The following is a 14,136-nucleotide window of genomic DNA, read 5'->3' as shown; positions in this document are numbered from 1 at the left end:
ATCAGAAATAAACGTCAATCTTTGAGGAGCTTACTAGAATGTAGGTGACTGGGGAACCCTGAGGTAAGAGGCTTCCCTGGCAGTGAGTCAACACTGTTATAGCCTCAGATACTCCCAAATTAGATTTGGCTCAGGGATAGGCAGTCCCTGGTGGCCCTGAGATCAGGGAGAAACAGTGCCTCTCGTTCCTTCTTTGAAGCTGGACTTTTGTAGAAATTGAAAACCTCAGACAAAAATGGCGTGTGTCCAAGGCCAGGTCTTCCTATGACTAGGAAATGAGTATGTGTCCTGGGAAGAGCAGGCTTGTAACAGGCCAGACTGCCTAAGGGACAAATGTTCTTTTGTAAGCGCCTTAACTTTGTGAGCACTCATGCCTGTGTCTTAAGTGTTAGCATCTATTTGGGGGAGGGGAGCCATACAGGTTTTTGTTTGGTTTAATTTTCAAAACTTAACTCTCTGGCTACCTTTGGCCACTTCGCTGTTCGTTAGCACCTCCACCAGGGGGCAGGAAATAGAATTTGACTCCATGCCAGCTACTCTGATGAAAGAGTTTAGTGAGAAAGAAGAAAGGAATGTGAGCTGGCCAAGTCTCTGGAGCTCATATCCCTAAAGTCTTTATTTATTATTCAGAATTATTTCTGTGCATCACGTTCATAGAGACTTATTTTAATGTATAGATACTGTAATCAAATAGTGTCTTTCAAAGAATACTCTTTCTTTTAAACAGTGGTATTGCTTTCTTCTAAAACCAAGACATCAAATAACTCACTGTTTATACTGATAACCTGTGAGTTTAACCTAAAAATTTTATTTGATAGCATAGCAACATGCTTCAGATATGTATCTTGAGCCAATATATGAACAATAGGCTTTTAGAGGCCATATTTGCCACAAAGGCTAAAAATTATTGTAAATGTTAAGGTTTCTTTTTTTTTTTAATGTTAAGGTTTCTAATAAGGCCTTAAGGCAAATATATCCATACAGTAATTCAATCAAAAGTTAGTCTTTTTATCCAATACTGACTTAAGATGTTACAGAGGCATTGTGGGAGTAGAATCTCTAGAGAGAGACACAATCGTTAGGACTTGCAGCTTATATTTAATTGAATCTACCTTTCTTTAAAGAAAAATCATGTACATGGCTTATTTTTATTAATATAAAAAATAAGACTTACTCTCCATTTGTCAACCTACTGTGGTCATTTCACAAGCTCTGGTCTAGGACTCTGGAATTATCTAGCTAGAACTTGAAGTGGCAGCATTTTGTCACAGGGTAGATAGGTCATGGGGAGATTTCGTTCTTACTAGTTATCTGATAGCTGTTAGGAGGTTGCCTCATGCAACCTCTGGCTGGGTCCTGCCTTAAAGAAAGCCTCCCATCGCTCGTTGCCAAGCTTCCATCTGTTTCTGAGCCAGGCATTAGATGGCTGGATTAAGTCTAGCATCGCAAGCTAAGTATAGCAAGAGAGAGCAGAGCAGCCACATTTATCCACCAATGGGATGCCCCCATGCCCCAAGCTTATCCTGTCCCGCAGACAGAATGATTTCCAGAAATGTTAAAGCATAGTTTAAGGAGCTTTGACCCTTAATTTTTAAGTCACATTTGGGTTCAAGTAGCAAATATTTCCTTCACTTTCTATCAGTTTCAGCTTTTAAGAAAAAAAATTGTTTTATTGCCTTGTTTCCATCTTGTAGAGCCAGAGGAAGAGGGAGTAGGTAAATAATGAATGATTAATGACTTATTTCATTGTGCAGATGGTCTGTATATATGTAACTAGTGTATAGAGAAGGAAAGTGCTGTGTAGTTCCTTGACACATACCAGATTGTTCTGCTAAAGCCATGGGGTGTGGGGGGCATCCTTTACTTAGAGTGAGACAGGATTTCTAAGGAGGAAGTGAGAGGTGAAGGCACAGGCTTCTGAAGGCCACCAAGGGAAGCTGTTTCACATGTATCTTGGCCAGTTGAGAAGAGGCTGACTTTGAGGTGATGTCTGTTGTATTTTCCTAAGAGCTGAACTTTTAAAAAGTAAAGAATTGAAGAGTATGTTCCTTTCCTACCCTGCACTGTGTACTGAGAAGTTGATGTATTGGTGACAGCTGACCAGTGTAAAAATCCATGTCCCCTCAACATGTAACATGATGGGAGGTACCCGGGTCACTGATACCCTCCCCCTAAATGTTTTTTCCCTGTTCAATTAAAATCAAAAATCTTACTGCTCAAGGTTAATATCCTTATTAGACTTTATATATATATATATATATATATATATATACACTCAAAGAATTCACTTGTTTTGGGGGAGAAATAAATTATACATTTGTTTCCCCATATATTTATCCTGCATGTAGCGTGTGCATGCCACAGCACATGTGTGGAAGTCAAAGGACAACTTGCTGAATGAATTCTTTCCTTCTATCATGTCATGTAGGTCCCAGAGACGGAACTCGGGTCGTCAGGCTTGGCAGCAGGCACCTTCACTCTCAGAGGCATCCTATGGGTCCAGGGCTCACGTTTTTAAAATGCATTCATTCTCCTTTTGAATTTTCTCACTGTTATTTAAGGTGGAGTTTCACACACACTATAGGCTAAGAAGATAGGCTTAAGAAGAGGGTATTTTCTTTAATGTAAAAACAAATTCAAATGATGGGTATAGAGGTAGAAGGAGATTCGACACGTTGAGATCACTCGTGTCGACACTGTGCTTTAAGGATGAACTAGAGCGAGCCGACTAGGATAAAAGGGACAGAAAGGGACATGTCTGCAGTGGAAGACAACTTCTGAGATTGTTAAGTTCTGTCCCACAGAGTCCTCTTCCCTCTGGTGACACTGTTATCCCTGTCCCCAGCGCATGGACATGGACCGGAGGAGGGAGGATGCCAGAAATCCAAAGCGTAAGCCTCGCCTGATGGAGGAAGATGAGCTGCCCTCCTGGATTATTAAGGATGACGCCGAAGTGGAAAGGCTCACCTGTGAAGAAGAGGAGGAGAAGATATTTGGTAGGGGTTCTCGACAGCGCCGGGATGTGGACTACAGCGACGCCCTCACCGAGAAGCAGTGGCTCCGGGTAGGTGTGGCTTTTTCAACTCACTCGGTGGCTGGAGTGTTCTCTGTGACTTGGCTGGAATTCTTTGCTGTGGCAGACTTGCTGGTGGCAGGGCCTGGGCTCCTGAACATTGAAAGGTCATGGTCACTCTGTGTTTCCAGGCGATGCTTGGGGAAAAAAATAGAGTGAAGCGTTTTTGGTTTTGTTTTTTGCTAGAGGAGAATTGGCCTTATGAAGTAAGGATTACTAGGGCTGTGAGACACATTAATGTTTTACGGTCAATTGTCTGGCCACGCCTCACTTTCTCAAAATGGACGAGGAGGCCTTAGAGATCTTTTTAATTGTTCCCCTTATTTCATGGTCTTTAATCGTGGATTTATTTCTGCATGGCCTGCACAGAGAGTTCAGGGGTGACATTGTTTTCTAGCTCTGTGATTTCATGGTTGCCGCACATTTAGATATGGAAGGTCCTTTGTACAATTTGGTTTTGATGAAGAAGGTGAAGACCAGAGAGTGTGGGTGATAATTCATTGGCTACCTGATGTGTTTGCGTGTGCAGTATCGGTCTGGCTTGACTTATCTGTGTTAAACACCAATGATACCTGGACTAGAATCAATGATGGTTAGGGGGAAAAAATGTTATTCTGAAGTTTGTGAAGATTTTTTTTTTCTCTTCAGAAAGTGGTAATTTCTCATTTTGACTGGGGACTAAAATCTCACAATGTTCCTTTGAGACCCCAGAAATATCACCATGGTCATGGCAGCCATGTGTGGCAATGTCATGGCCAGTGGAGTTCTTTCATTCAGTGGTTTAGCTGTCCTTTCCATTCTTTTGAGCAGACTTAGTACCTAACAGGCAGAACAGCCTGGGACATGCTTTCCAGACAGGGCCAGCAAGCAAGCACTGGAAATAGTATGCACATTTGGGTAAAAACCAAACTGAACAGAAGCCAGAGTTGGGCACCATCCATTTTCTCAGAGGGGATATAATTCCCAGGCTTTGTGAGCCAAGGATTTCAAGGTCTGGGTCTTAAGAAGGGAGAGAGGAACTGGGAAGGATTTTGAGATTGGCTCTCTGAGGCAGATGGTCTTGGTACCACTTGAGGGACGATTCTCTAGGGGTGTTGCGTTATGACAAGGATGTGACCTGAGTTTCGAAAAGATGGTGTCTGTGGGATTCTACAACATGAACTAAGAAGGCATCACTCATGTTTATGGTTCAACAATCGCGTATAAAATGTAACTTATGTGTGGACCCAGTCAAGGATTAGGGTTTTCTCAGAATACAGCTCTATGAATTCCTTTTGTTTGGATGTTAAGGTTGAAGTTGTATAATTAAGACTCATCCTACAATGTAAGGTTTTGTTTAATATTCATTTCTGAGCTTGGGAAAATTGGATTTCTTTTCTCTTTATTTAAGCAATATATTAGTCACCTGGAATGTTATTACAGGAGATGAAAGAATCATAGTCTAGGCCCACGTTTTAAAATCAATTCTTTTTGATATGAGTAATCCCCAGATGTGATAGGCAAGATAGCCCTGTTTATTGGTCAAGATAATAACCGAACTTATCTTTTGTTTTATAATCATAGTGAGTTACTCTGAAGAAGAATGGCAGCATTAATCTTGGGAAGCCTTCGTGTTAGGATAGCGTCTCATCATTTACTCTATCCCTTAGTAACCCACATGTAAAGCAACTTAGTGAGTGATTGTGGAAATGAACTATAGTCTTAGGAAAGTGAAAGTTACTGGCTTCCCAGTGGTGCTTGGAGGGCATTCTGAGTGTGTGCAGCAGACTCCTTTTTTGTCCACCACAGGCACAGTTCAAAACAGAAAACTAGTCTGTCCTAAAGAACTAATTCCTCAGAGGAAACTGATATTTATGACTTTTATCCCTAAGGTACCTCACAGTGTGTCCAGTCATCCAAGAGGACTGAAGCTGTTCTCAGTAAAACTTTAGTGGAATGTACCTTTTGGGCAGTCCTTTTGAAAACTGTTATTTCCTGTTCTGTATGGTCTAGTTGCTGTTAAGTAAAGACACCTGACCCCTTGACCCAAACCCCTTGGGGAAAAATGGATACTTAGTGTCATTTGATGTCGTTATTGACCCAGGAGCAATCCTGTTTAATACAAGGCTAGTAAGTCTTTGCTGTTATCAAATGAAATTGAGGGGTTTCTTAGGGGCCTGGGTGTGGAGAGATGTTCTGTATTGCTGGTGATTGCCATGTTGAGTCCTCACAGCCAACGCAGCCTTGAGAGGGAGACTGGCAGGCATTACAGAGTAAGATATGCTCCAACAAGGCTGAAATCATTCTTTTTCCTGGCAACACTGTAGAAGGCCAGCTCAGCTAAGGCCTGGAAGGTGCATAGACTCCCAGAGTCAGAAGATGGCTGGATGGAGCTGCAACCATCCCGTGCTCAGTCCACACTCGAGTGCCCATGCCAAGAGGCTGGCTGGCCCTCAAAGGCAGCACACTGTCTTGTTGTCTTCAGAGCCCCTGAAGTTCAAGGTCAGCCTTGATGACTGGCTCTTCCTCTTTCTGGACAGAATTCTCTTTCCCTGTGGTTCCTCCCTGACCTTGATTCTTTGCCCTGGAAAGAACAGAACAATGTGTTTTCTGTCTTTACATCACAGCCCCATGGGTGAAATGTTAGAGGACTCAGGTTTAGTCTGTCATGAACTTCCCAGTCCTGCTCTTTTGAACTTAACTTATCCTTCAAGGCTCAGTTCATTGGTTGTTTCAGAAGATAAACACTACTTGCACACCCCAGCGTGCTTGCACATCCCTTTGCCCTCTATCACAGCACCATCCTAGTTTCCCAGCATCCTCAGTCATTGTCCGACTTCCTGGCTGGTTGGTAAGCCGGATCTGGATCGATACCTTGTTAGAATTTAGGACTTCCATGTGCAGCTATTAAGTGCTACTGGTTGCCACAGTGAAACAGACTATAGGGTAGAGTGTAGATCCAGGTTCTAGCCCCTACCATAACAGAAGCAACCTAAATACACTAATCTGGAAACCTATTCCAAAACATAAGTTGGGGTCATTTCTCAGGCATAAAACATCCGTGCTGATGGTTCCTGGGTGAGGGCCTTTGTTCTCCATGACATTCTTCAGGTAGCCAGGTTTTTGGAGCCCCTGCTCACTTGGGCAGCCTCTGTCCACATGAGCAGAAAGAGAGGGAAATGGCATGATACCGGGGTGTAGGGACTGGTGGTTGTGCCTCACCTGTCCCACACACTTCCACTTACCTCCCGTTGTGGGGGCCTCCTTCCTGTGGCCACCCCAGCTGTCTACAGAACAAAGGAACATTTGCGGCTGTGAGCCCAGGAGAGCAGAGCAAAACGTTGATGCACACCTAGCAGTCTCCACCTCAGCATACTCGGATAAATGTAAACGATATTACTGCTTTCCCGACAAATACAGTTTCATCACAAACAGGTTTTATTCTATAATTGGAATATGCCAAAAATTCCCACAGAATCCTGGAGAGAGTTGGTTTATTTGGAAGATTTAAAAATTTTTTCTTGATTCATAATGTTTTTTTTAAAAAAAATAAAGTATTTCAAGTAGATTTAAAATCCATTTCCATTGAAACGTAAATGCTGTCAGTGGTAGGCAGTTTCCCCGTCTTGGATTAACTTCATCTTTGGTAGTGGTCCATATAATATCCCCTTACCCAGTGGGCCAACCTGGGGTCATCCATCATATCATCCTTCCCAAGACGGCCTCTGCTGTTTAAGAATGACCTTGGTGACATGCATCTTGGTTCTTCCCACCCATGAGTCTCTGTGAGAGTTGGTACAAGGCTGATGGGCCACTGTTATCCCCGGAGGTCTGGATGTACACCTGGTCCCTTTTGATGCTCCTGGAGACTTTGATGACTGGTACTCCTGACGTCTGGGGTCCTGGCCCACCAGCTTCAGCCAGAAGCTGTTCTATGTTCTGATATTTCATTAAGTCTCTGGTTTCTTTAGTCTCAATCTCTTTTGTGTCTTGGCTGCTTCTTGGACACTGTGTTGGAATATGTGGGATGCATCGAAACTGGCCCCTTCCTTAATGGTTGCCAGGTTACCACGGAGGGGTTGTGAAGCCTCCAATTTTTAGGCTCTGTTGATTGGGCAGGCCCAGGAGCTTTTTAAAAACAAACGGTATGGAATGTCTGACATTTACAGATTTTTGTATTAGTGTATGACCATATGAAAGACATAGTGAGAGATTGTCCTAGAAGAAGCTGAAGGTCAAGCCACATTAGCTTCCTGGGGAACATAACTCTGAGCATGCTTTTCCACCTGCAACACCTTGAGGGATTTTGTTGTCTTCTGAAGACTTATTTCATCTACTTATGTGTGTTTGTGCGAGTGTATGTGCACACATGTGTGTGGATGTGTATCCATATATACACGTGGAGGCTAGAAAAGGGTATCAGATCCCATGGAACTAGAATTACATCATAGAGATGACCAGTTTGTGACACAGGTACCAACATATGAACTCTGGTTCTCATGATGATACAGCAAGCACTCTTAGCCACTAAGCCATCTCTACAGCCCCTACCTTAAGTTTTGACTCTGAAGGGACAATGTTTCATGTCAGCCCCAACAGTAGTTCAGTGCTGCCTCGAGCTCTACAAGATCCAGGGGTACAATCCCCAATAAGATTGCCTGTAACTTCAGGTACCAGCCACATTTTGGGAGACCCAAGGGCCCCATGCCTTCTCCTGATTGGCTTAGAGGCTTCCATGAGCTCTTCGGATTCTTTACTAGAGTGGCTTGCAGAACTTGGGAAAATACATCTACAGCTTTAGTTTAATGATGATGTATGTGAACCAAATGAAGACAGGCAGATTTTCCTCACCTTTACATATATATTTAAGGTGCCTCAGTCTCTTACCATGTCAGTGGGTACTTCAAACAGGAAGTCCACGAACCTTCAGTCGTCAGGGTGTGTTTATTAATCAGGGTTCTCTAGAGTCATAGAACTTATGCTATTATGGTATGAATCTCTCTCTCTCTCTCTCTCTATATATATATATATATATATATATATCTATATATATATATATAGATAGATAGATAGATAGATAGATAGATAGATAGATAGATAGATTGAACTGACTTACAGGCTGCAGTCCAGCAATAGCTAGTTGTGAATGGAAAGTCCAAGAATCTAGTAGCTGCTCAGTCTTAGCTGGTATTCTATATGTGCTAGAATCCTGAAGAAGTAGGCTTCAATGCCAGTGAAGGAATGGATGTGCTGACAAGGTGAGGGCAAGCAGGCGAAGAAGGAACCTTTCCTTTTTCCATTGTCCCTATATAGGCTTTTAGCAGAAGGTGTGGCCCAGATTAAATGTGTGCCTTTCAGCCTCAAGGTCTGGATGAAAGACATGTTGTCTTCTTGCCTCAAGATCTGGATCACAAGTGTGCCCTCCATTTCTGGATTGTAATTCATTCCAGATACAGTCAAGTTGACAGCCAAGAATAGCCATCACAGTGTATATTAGAGCTTCATTAAGTGGACGTGATTGATGAAACCATTGGCCAATAGACTGACTTCAGTCTCCAAGCTCTTTGGCCTCTCTGGAGATCAGGCTGAATGTTATGGTTCGAGTGTGATATGTCATTCCAAAAGCCTGTATACTGAAGACTTAGTCCCCAGCTGGTGGAGCCATCCATTGAGAGGCCATTGTAACATGAGGTCTTTTATTTCACCAGTGTATTAATCCACTGATGGGTTCATAAAACGGCATTATTGGGAGCTGGTGGTACCTAAGGTCTAACCAGAGGAAAGATGGTCAACTAGGTATGCCTTGTCCTCAGCATACTTCTGTCTCACCCTCTGCTTCCTGGTTGCTATGAGGCAAGCAACTATGTTGCACCACACCCTTCCACCAGATTACTGGCCCAGAAACAACAGCCAAGTAACCATGATCTGAACTCTTTGACATTGTGAGCCAGAGTAAGCCTTTCTTCCTTTAAACGTTCTGATATGTGTCCCAGCACCAAGAAACCAGCTAATATATAAGCCAAGGTTCCAACACTCTAGTCACGTTATTGATCTTCTGTGACCAACCCTAACCAAAGCTCCCCAGAAGTCGCAAGGTAAAGATACTCCTGTCACTTGGGAAATGCCAAGGATGTAGATGCTCCATGCTAGGAACCTAGAGGTAATTGAGCAAGAATATCCAGCAGGTGGCACTGTCTTCAGGCCTGACTCTTAAGCTAGCCCCAAGGCCACACCCTAGGGGCTGGTTCTTCAAGGTCATATAGGTGGAACAGAGACCCACTACACCTGACCTCCGCCTCTCTCGTGGAAGGAGGCTCTCCGTCTTACCTTCCTCTCATACAGCAACTTCCTGGGAGAGTGCTCCATGCTGGGTCTCTAGTGCCATTCTGAGTAGTCCCCACCTACCCTGCCATCTATGGATTGGGGTGGGCCTTTGGAACTGAAGAAATTCTGTGATGGAACACAAAGGGTTTGCTTCTTGATGAGCCTAAACGAACCAAGAGACAAAGGAGTGGGGAGGGGCTTAGTACTGCACCTTTGAGGACTCTACTGGGGTTAATTTTCAAAGTAGAACCTTCGGAACAAAGAAAGCAGTGGCTTTGATTGGGGAAATCTATTCATAGGGGTAGACATCACCATGTGTAGAGACAAAAACACTGCTGAGCATGCTAGGTTTGAGGTCATTTACATGTTCAAAAAAAAGAAAGGTGGTGGGCACATTCTAGAACATGTTCAGTTCAGGGTCATCACCACATGTTTAAAAGAAAAGATGATGCATACAAATAGAGAATTCATTGTTATTCTGAGCACACTTTTCCCCAGGTCACCTAAATTAAATGACTTGATGGTTTGGGCTTTCTCCTTCTAAGATTCTCGAATAACCTGTATTAACTGTTTTGTTGTTGTTGTTGATGATGATGATAGTGATGATGATGGTGATTGTGATGATGATGATGGTGATGATGATGGTGATGGTGATGGTGATGGTGATGGTGATGGTGATGGTGATGATGATGGTGATGGTGATGAAAACACCTGACAGAAGCAGCCTAAAGGAGGAGAGGTTTATTCAGGCTCAGAGTTCAGGAGGTATGGTCCATCCTGGTGGAGGATACTACTGCTAGGTTGAATTTAGCTGCAACAGCTGGGCTTGCCACAGGTCGTATCCCATGGCAATCCAGAAGCAGAGAGCTCCAGCAGAGCAGAGATGGGATAGCCTTGAAGCCTGAGGCTCTGGCAACCTACATCAGCCAACTAGGCGCTCTGTCTCAAAGGTTCCAAATTCCCCATCAGCTGTGGACCACACATGTCCCCATCTAGGAAACATTCACATTAAGACAGTATCAGTCTTTGCTGAAGTAAAAAAGCAATACTACTTTAAAGGCATGTCTTTTCAAAGGCCAGCAGCCCACTCTAGCTATTTGACAGCCCTTGGAAAGGCCTGCCTCACCTAATGGCTAACAGCTTCTCCCTCCTGGAGAAGCCTGGTTGGCGTTAGTGTATACTGATGGGCTCCTACTGCTGGTTTGCAAAGCAAAGGCATTATCTGCCTCTGTGCACTGACCTTATCCTCATTGTTTTGTAAGACAATGGATCTCCTTCTTGCACAGGGGATGGTGTATTAATGTGACTAAAAAACATTCTAACAGTGAGTATTTGGTTGCTTCTTCAGGGTGTACTCAAGGTGTTAACAGTGCCAAATCAGTCAGTAAACTTGCATGTGTTCATGTGTGCTCATGATATAATTGATGTCTTGATAATTTCTTGAAAAAAGTGTGTATCTTATGTGTGAGAGCAGGCATTCCGTTTACCGTATTGGCAGAGACTCGTGATGAGGCAGTGGATAGGTCCGGGCTTTTCATTTGACTTCAGCCATGTGTGTTTCACCTGAGATGTGTCTGGCATTGTAATGCAGGCATTGTTCTGGAGGACAGGGACTTGGTCAAGTTGAGGTTACTGCAAAGCTAAAGGGTGAGCTAACGGTGATTTCTGGAAGGCTTTGCTCTGCTCTTCCTGTCCTTTTGGTCTTTCTGGCAACTTCAAAATGCTTCCCTTCCTTAAAATGCTTCATGATAACCTGGAATTTGTTTAATTGCTGAGTTGAGTGATTTTTGCCCCGCAGCACTTGGAGATAATTGGAATGTGATGTAGATTATGTGTTCTGTATAATATGTAATTACAGCTGGGTGGAGACAGCAAATTTTGGGAAGCATACCTTTGTCACACAGTGGATTTGATGTCTCGAATATATGGTCTTGAGAAGTCCCTTTTACCTGACCCCAAAATGCACCCCCTTTCCTTTCCAATAGTCTGTTTCAGTACTCTCCCACTCCGTTCCCCCACCTACCCTAGCACAAGGGAATCTCCCAGGCATCTACAAGGCTGACCCCAGTTAAGACTCCTAGCAGTAGCCTGCACTGGCCTTCTCCTGTGACCAGATTGGTGCCTAAGCCCAATTGTCATCAGAGAGGCATCATCCAGCAACTGATGGGAACAGATGCAGACCCACAGCCAAACATCAGGCCAAGTTAGCAGAATCCTGCAGAAGAGGAGAAAAGATTGTAGGAGCAGAGGGATCAAGGACACCACACGAAAACTCACAGAATCAACTAACCTGGACTCATAGAGACTGAACCAACAACCATGGAGTCTGCACAGGACTGACCTAGGCAGTCTGCATATATATTACAGTTGTATAGCTTGGTTCTTTTGTGGGACTCTTAACAGTGGAAACAGGAGCTGTCTCCGACTCTTTGACAGGCTTTTGAGACCCTACTCGTACTGGGTCACCTTGACCAGCCTTAATACACGGGGAGGTGCTTAGTCTTACTGCAGCTTGATAAGCCATGTTCTGTTGATACCTGGGAGACCTGTCCTTTCCTAAACAGAAACCGAGGAGGAGTCAATTAGGAGAGTGGGAAAAGTGGGGGGTTGCGGGGAGGGGAGGGAGGGAAAACTGTGACCCAGATGTTAAATAAATCAATAAATAATTTTATTGACTTTTTTAAGTCCCACTTAACAGGTTGGGGATTTATCTCAGTAACAGAGCTCTTGCCCAGCAAGTGTGAGGCCCTGGGTTTGGTTTGGGGGTAGAGTGAGGTAGGGGCAGGGGAGGTTAAAAAATTTGGTGTGAAATCCACAAAGAATCAATAAAAAATTAAATTGGGGAAAAAAGAGAAAAGTCCTACTTAACTTGCTTCGTATACCTGTGCACTTCCCCAGGGTATCACCTGTTTTCTGTGGGGTCTTTATAACTCTGTGGATGAAGTTGTCTACACAGGCTCCTGGCACTGAAGGAAAATGCCCTTGGTTTTGTAATGATGCCCTGAGTAGTTAGACCCCAATAAGTACTTTGTAATGTGATGTCGATGCGGCCAGTTGGTAACAGAGGTGTTGTCAGATCCAGAAAATTTCAAATGGAGCTTCTCAAGAGGAAAGGAGAACCCACAGCTTTCCTTATTCTTGATAAATCTGCTACCAGATGAGAGTATGAGTTTCTTGTGATTTTTGTACCCAGAGTGGGGTACCCATGATCACATCTGCTGCCTGTGAAGAGGTTTTTGAGAGCGTTCTTTCCCCAAAGCCTGGTATAAAGGAAAGAAAATGAATGACTCTTCAGATAGATAACAGTGGAGCATAATCAGTACATCAGATGTAAACCTCTCCGTGGAATTCACTGGCATTTTAAAAGCCCTGTGGTGCCAGCAAGCATGCAAACACAGACAGGACAGATCCCTGTACTTGGCCACTCAGCACAGGCTGCCAAGGTTCCAAACTCCAGAAGGGAGAAGGTGGGACGTGTCCCTGAAGATTTTAGTCATAAAGTACCAGAAAAAAATACATACACAAAGCAAGGTGGGTGGTGAAGCATGCCTTCTCAATCCCAGCACTCAGGAGGCCGAGGCAGGCGAGTCTCTATGAGTTCAAGGCTGCTGGTCTACAGAGCAAGTTCCAGGACAGGGCTACAGAGAGAAGCTGTGTCTCAAAAAACTTAAAAAAAAACAACAAACAAACAAAAAACAAAACTTAACAAAAACATACAGAAAGCTAAGAGGTTGAGGATTTCAAATCACATATTTGGAATTCTGCTGAAATACATCAGAAGTAATAAAAGCTCCCAGGTATGAAGAGGTAGGCTGTGAACTCTTCTCTCTGGAAGTATTTGAAACAAGATAACATCTCTGTTTGGGCTGGATGAAGTATGATCCACTCCAAATCAGAGACAGTCTGGAGTCTCTTAGCTATATTTTGGCTGAGAACATCTGTGATTCTGGGAAATGCAATTTTTTTCTCTAAAAATATTTTATCTTATGCTAGTAAGATTTCCTGGATACTTTATCTAAAGCATAATGTAGACATATATAACACTTTTAAGACTTCCCTACTTTTGTTTGTTACTTTAAATAATCTCCTTTATTTTGTTTTTAAGATACAAGACTTAAAAGAATTGACCTTTTACTTTTTTTTAATGCCATTTAAGTTTTAAAATTAGGTCATCCAATTTACTGGGGCAGAATTTTCTAGCAAGCTGCATTTCCGTTTTTATACACAAGGGAGAGCTACGGCCCTAGAAAATAGATTTAGACTTCACCACATTCCAGGTTCTGCTTTAGGATGGAAGTCCTGAACTAATTAATGGCGCTAAGAGTCATGAATTGTTTGGGGGAACTATCTGACAGTAGTCACGGAATTGTAATAACTCCCAACAGCTTGTATTGTCTTTCTGCCGGCCAGATTGCTCCAACCAGCTGTTTGACCCCAGCACGTTCCCTTTTATTAGAGTTCAGCAGGGTAAGTTCAGCAGAAGGAATAGTCCTCAGAGGGCCGACCAAAATAAATACTAAAGGTGGAGAGGCGGGAGAGACTGTGGGGAATGCTTGATTTTATTATTATTATTATTTTTTTAACCTTAATGTCTAGAATTTCTGGACTTGAATTTTATTGTTAGAAATCAGGACTTAGCTCCCAAATCCAACTCAGTCATCAAAAATAACGGCGGAAAATTGCCCTGGTCCTACAGGTACAAAGGAGACCCAGTCAGTTCAGAATCTCTTGAGATGGAGAAAAAAAATCCCATTTATTCC

At 43.2% G+C, this 14,136-nt stretch overlaps 1 protein-coding gene across 7 annotated transcripts in view; it reads left to right on the top strand.

Moving 5' to 3' along the window:
• Smarca2 (SWI/SNF related, matrix associated, actin dependent regulator of chromatin, subfamily a, member 2) overlaps window positions 1-14,136 on the top strand; it is a 172,315-nt gene that overhangs the window by 111,543 nt on the left and 46,636 nt on the right. For all 7 annotated transcript variants that reach the window (XM_052714360.1, XM_052714355.1, XM_052714359.1 and 4 more), the window contains exon 27: window positions 2,846-3,064. In XM_052714360.1, the coding sequence (XP_052570320.1) occupies window positions 2,846-3,064 (219 nt within the window). The remainder of the gene's footprint in view (window positions 1-2,845; window positions 3,065-14,136) is intronic.

This window comes from Peromyscus californicus, unplaced genomic scaffold (assembly GCF_007827085.1).
Source record: "Peromyscus californicus insignis strain IS unplaced genomic scaffold, ASM782708v3 Scaffold_4__1_contigs__length_199733344, whole genome shotgun sequence".
Taxonomy (NCBI): Eukaryota; Metazoa; Chordata; class Mammalia; order Rodentia; family Cricetidae; genus Peromyscus; species Peromyscus californicus.
The sequence above is the reverse complement of the archived record's forward strand: the minus strand, read 5'-3'. Positions and strand labels throughout refer to the sequence as shown.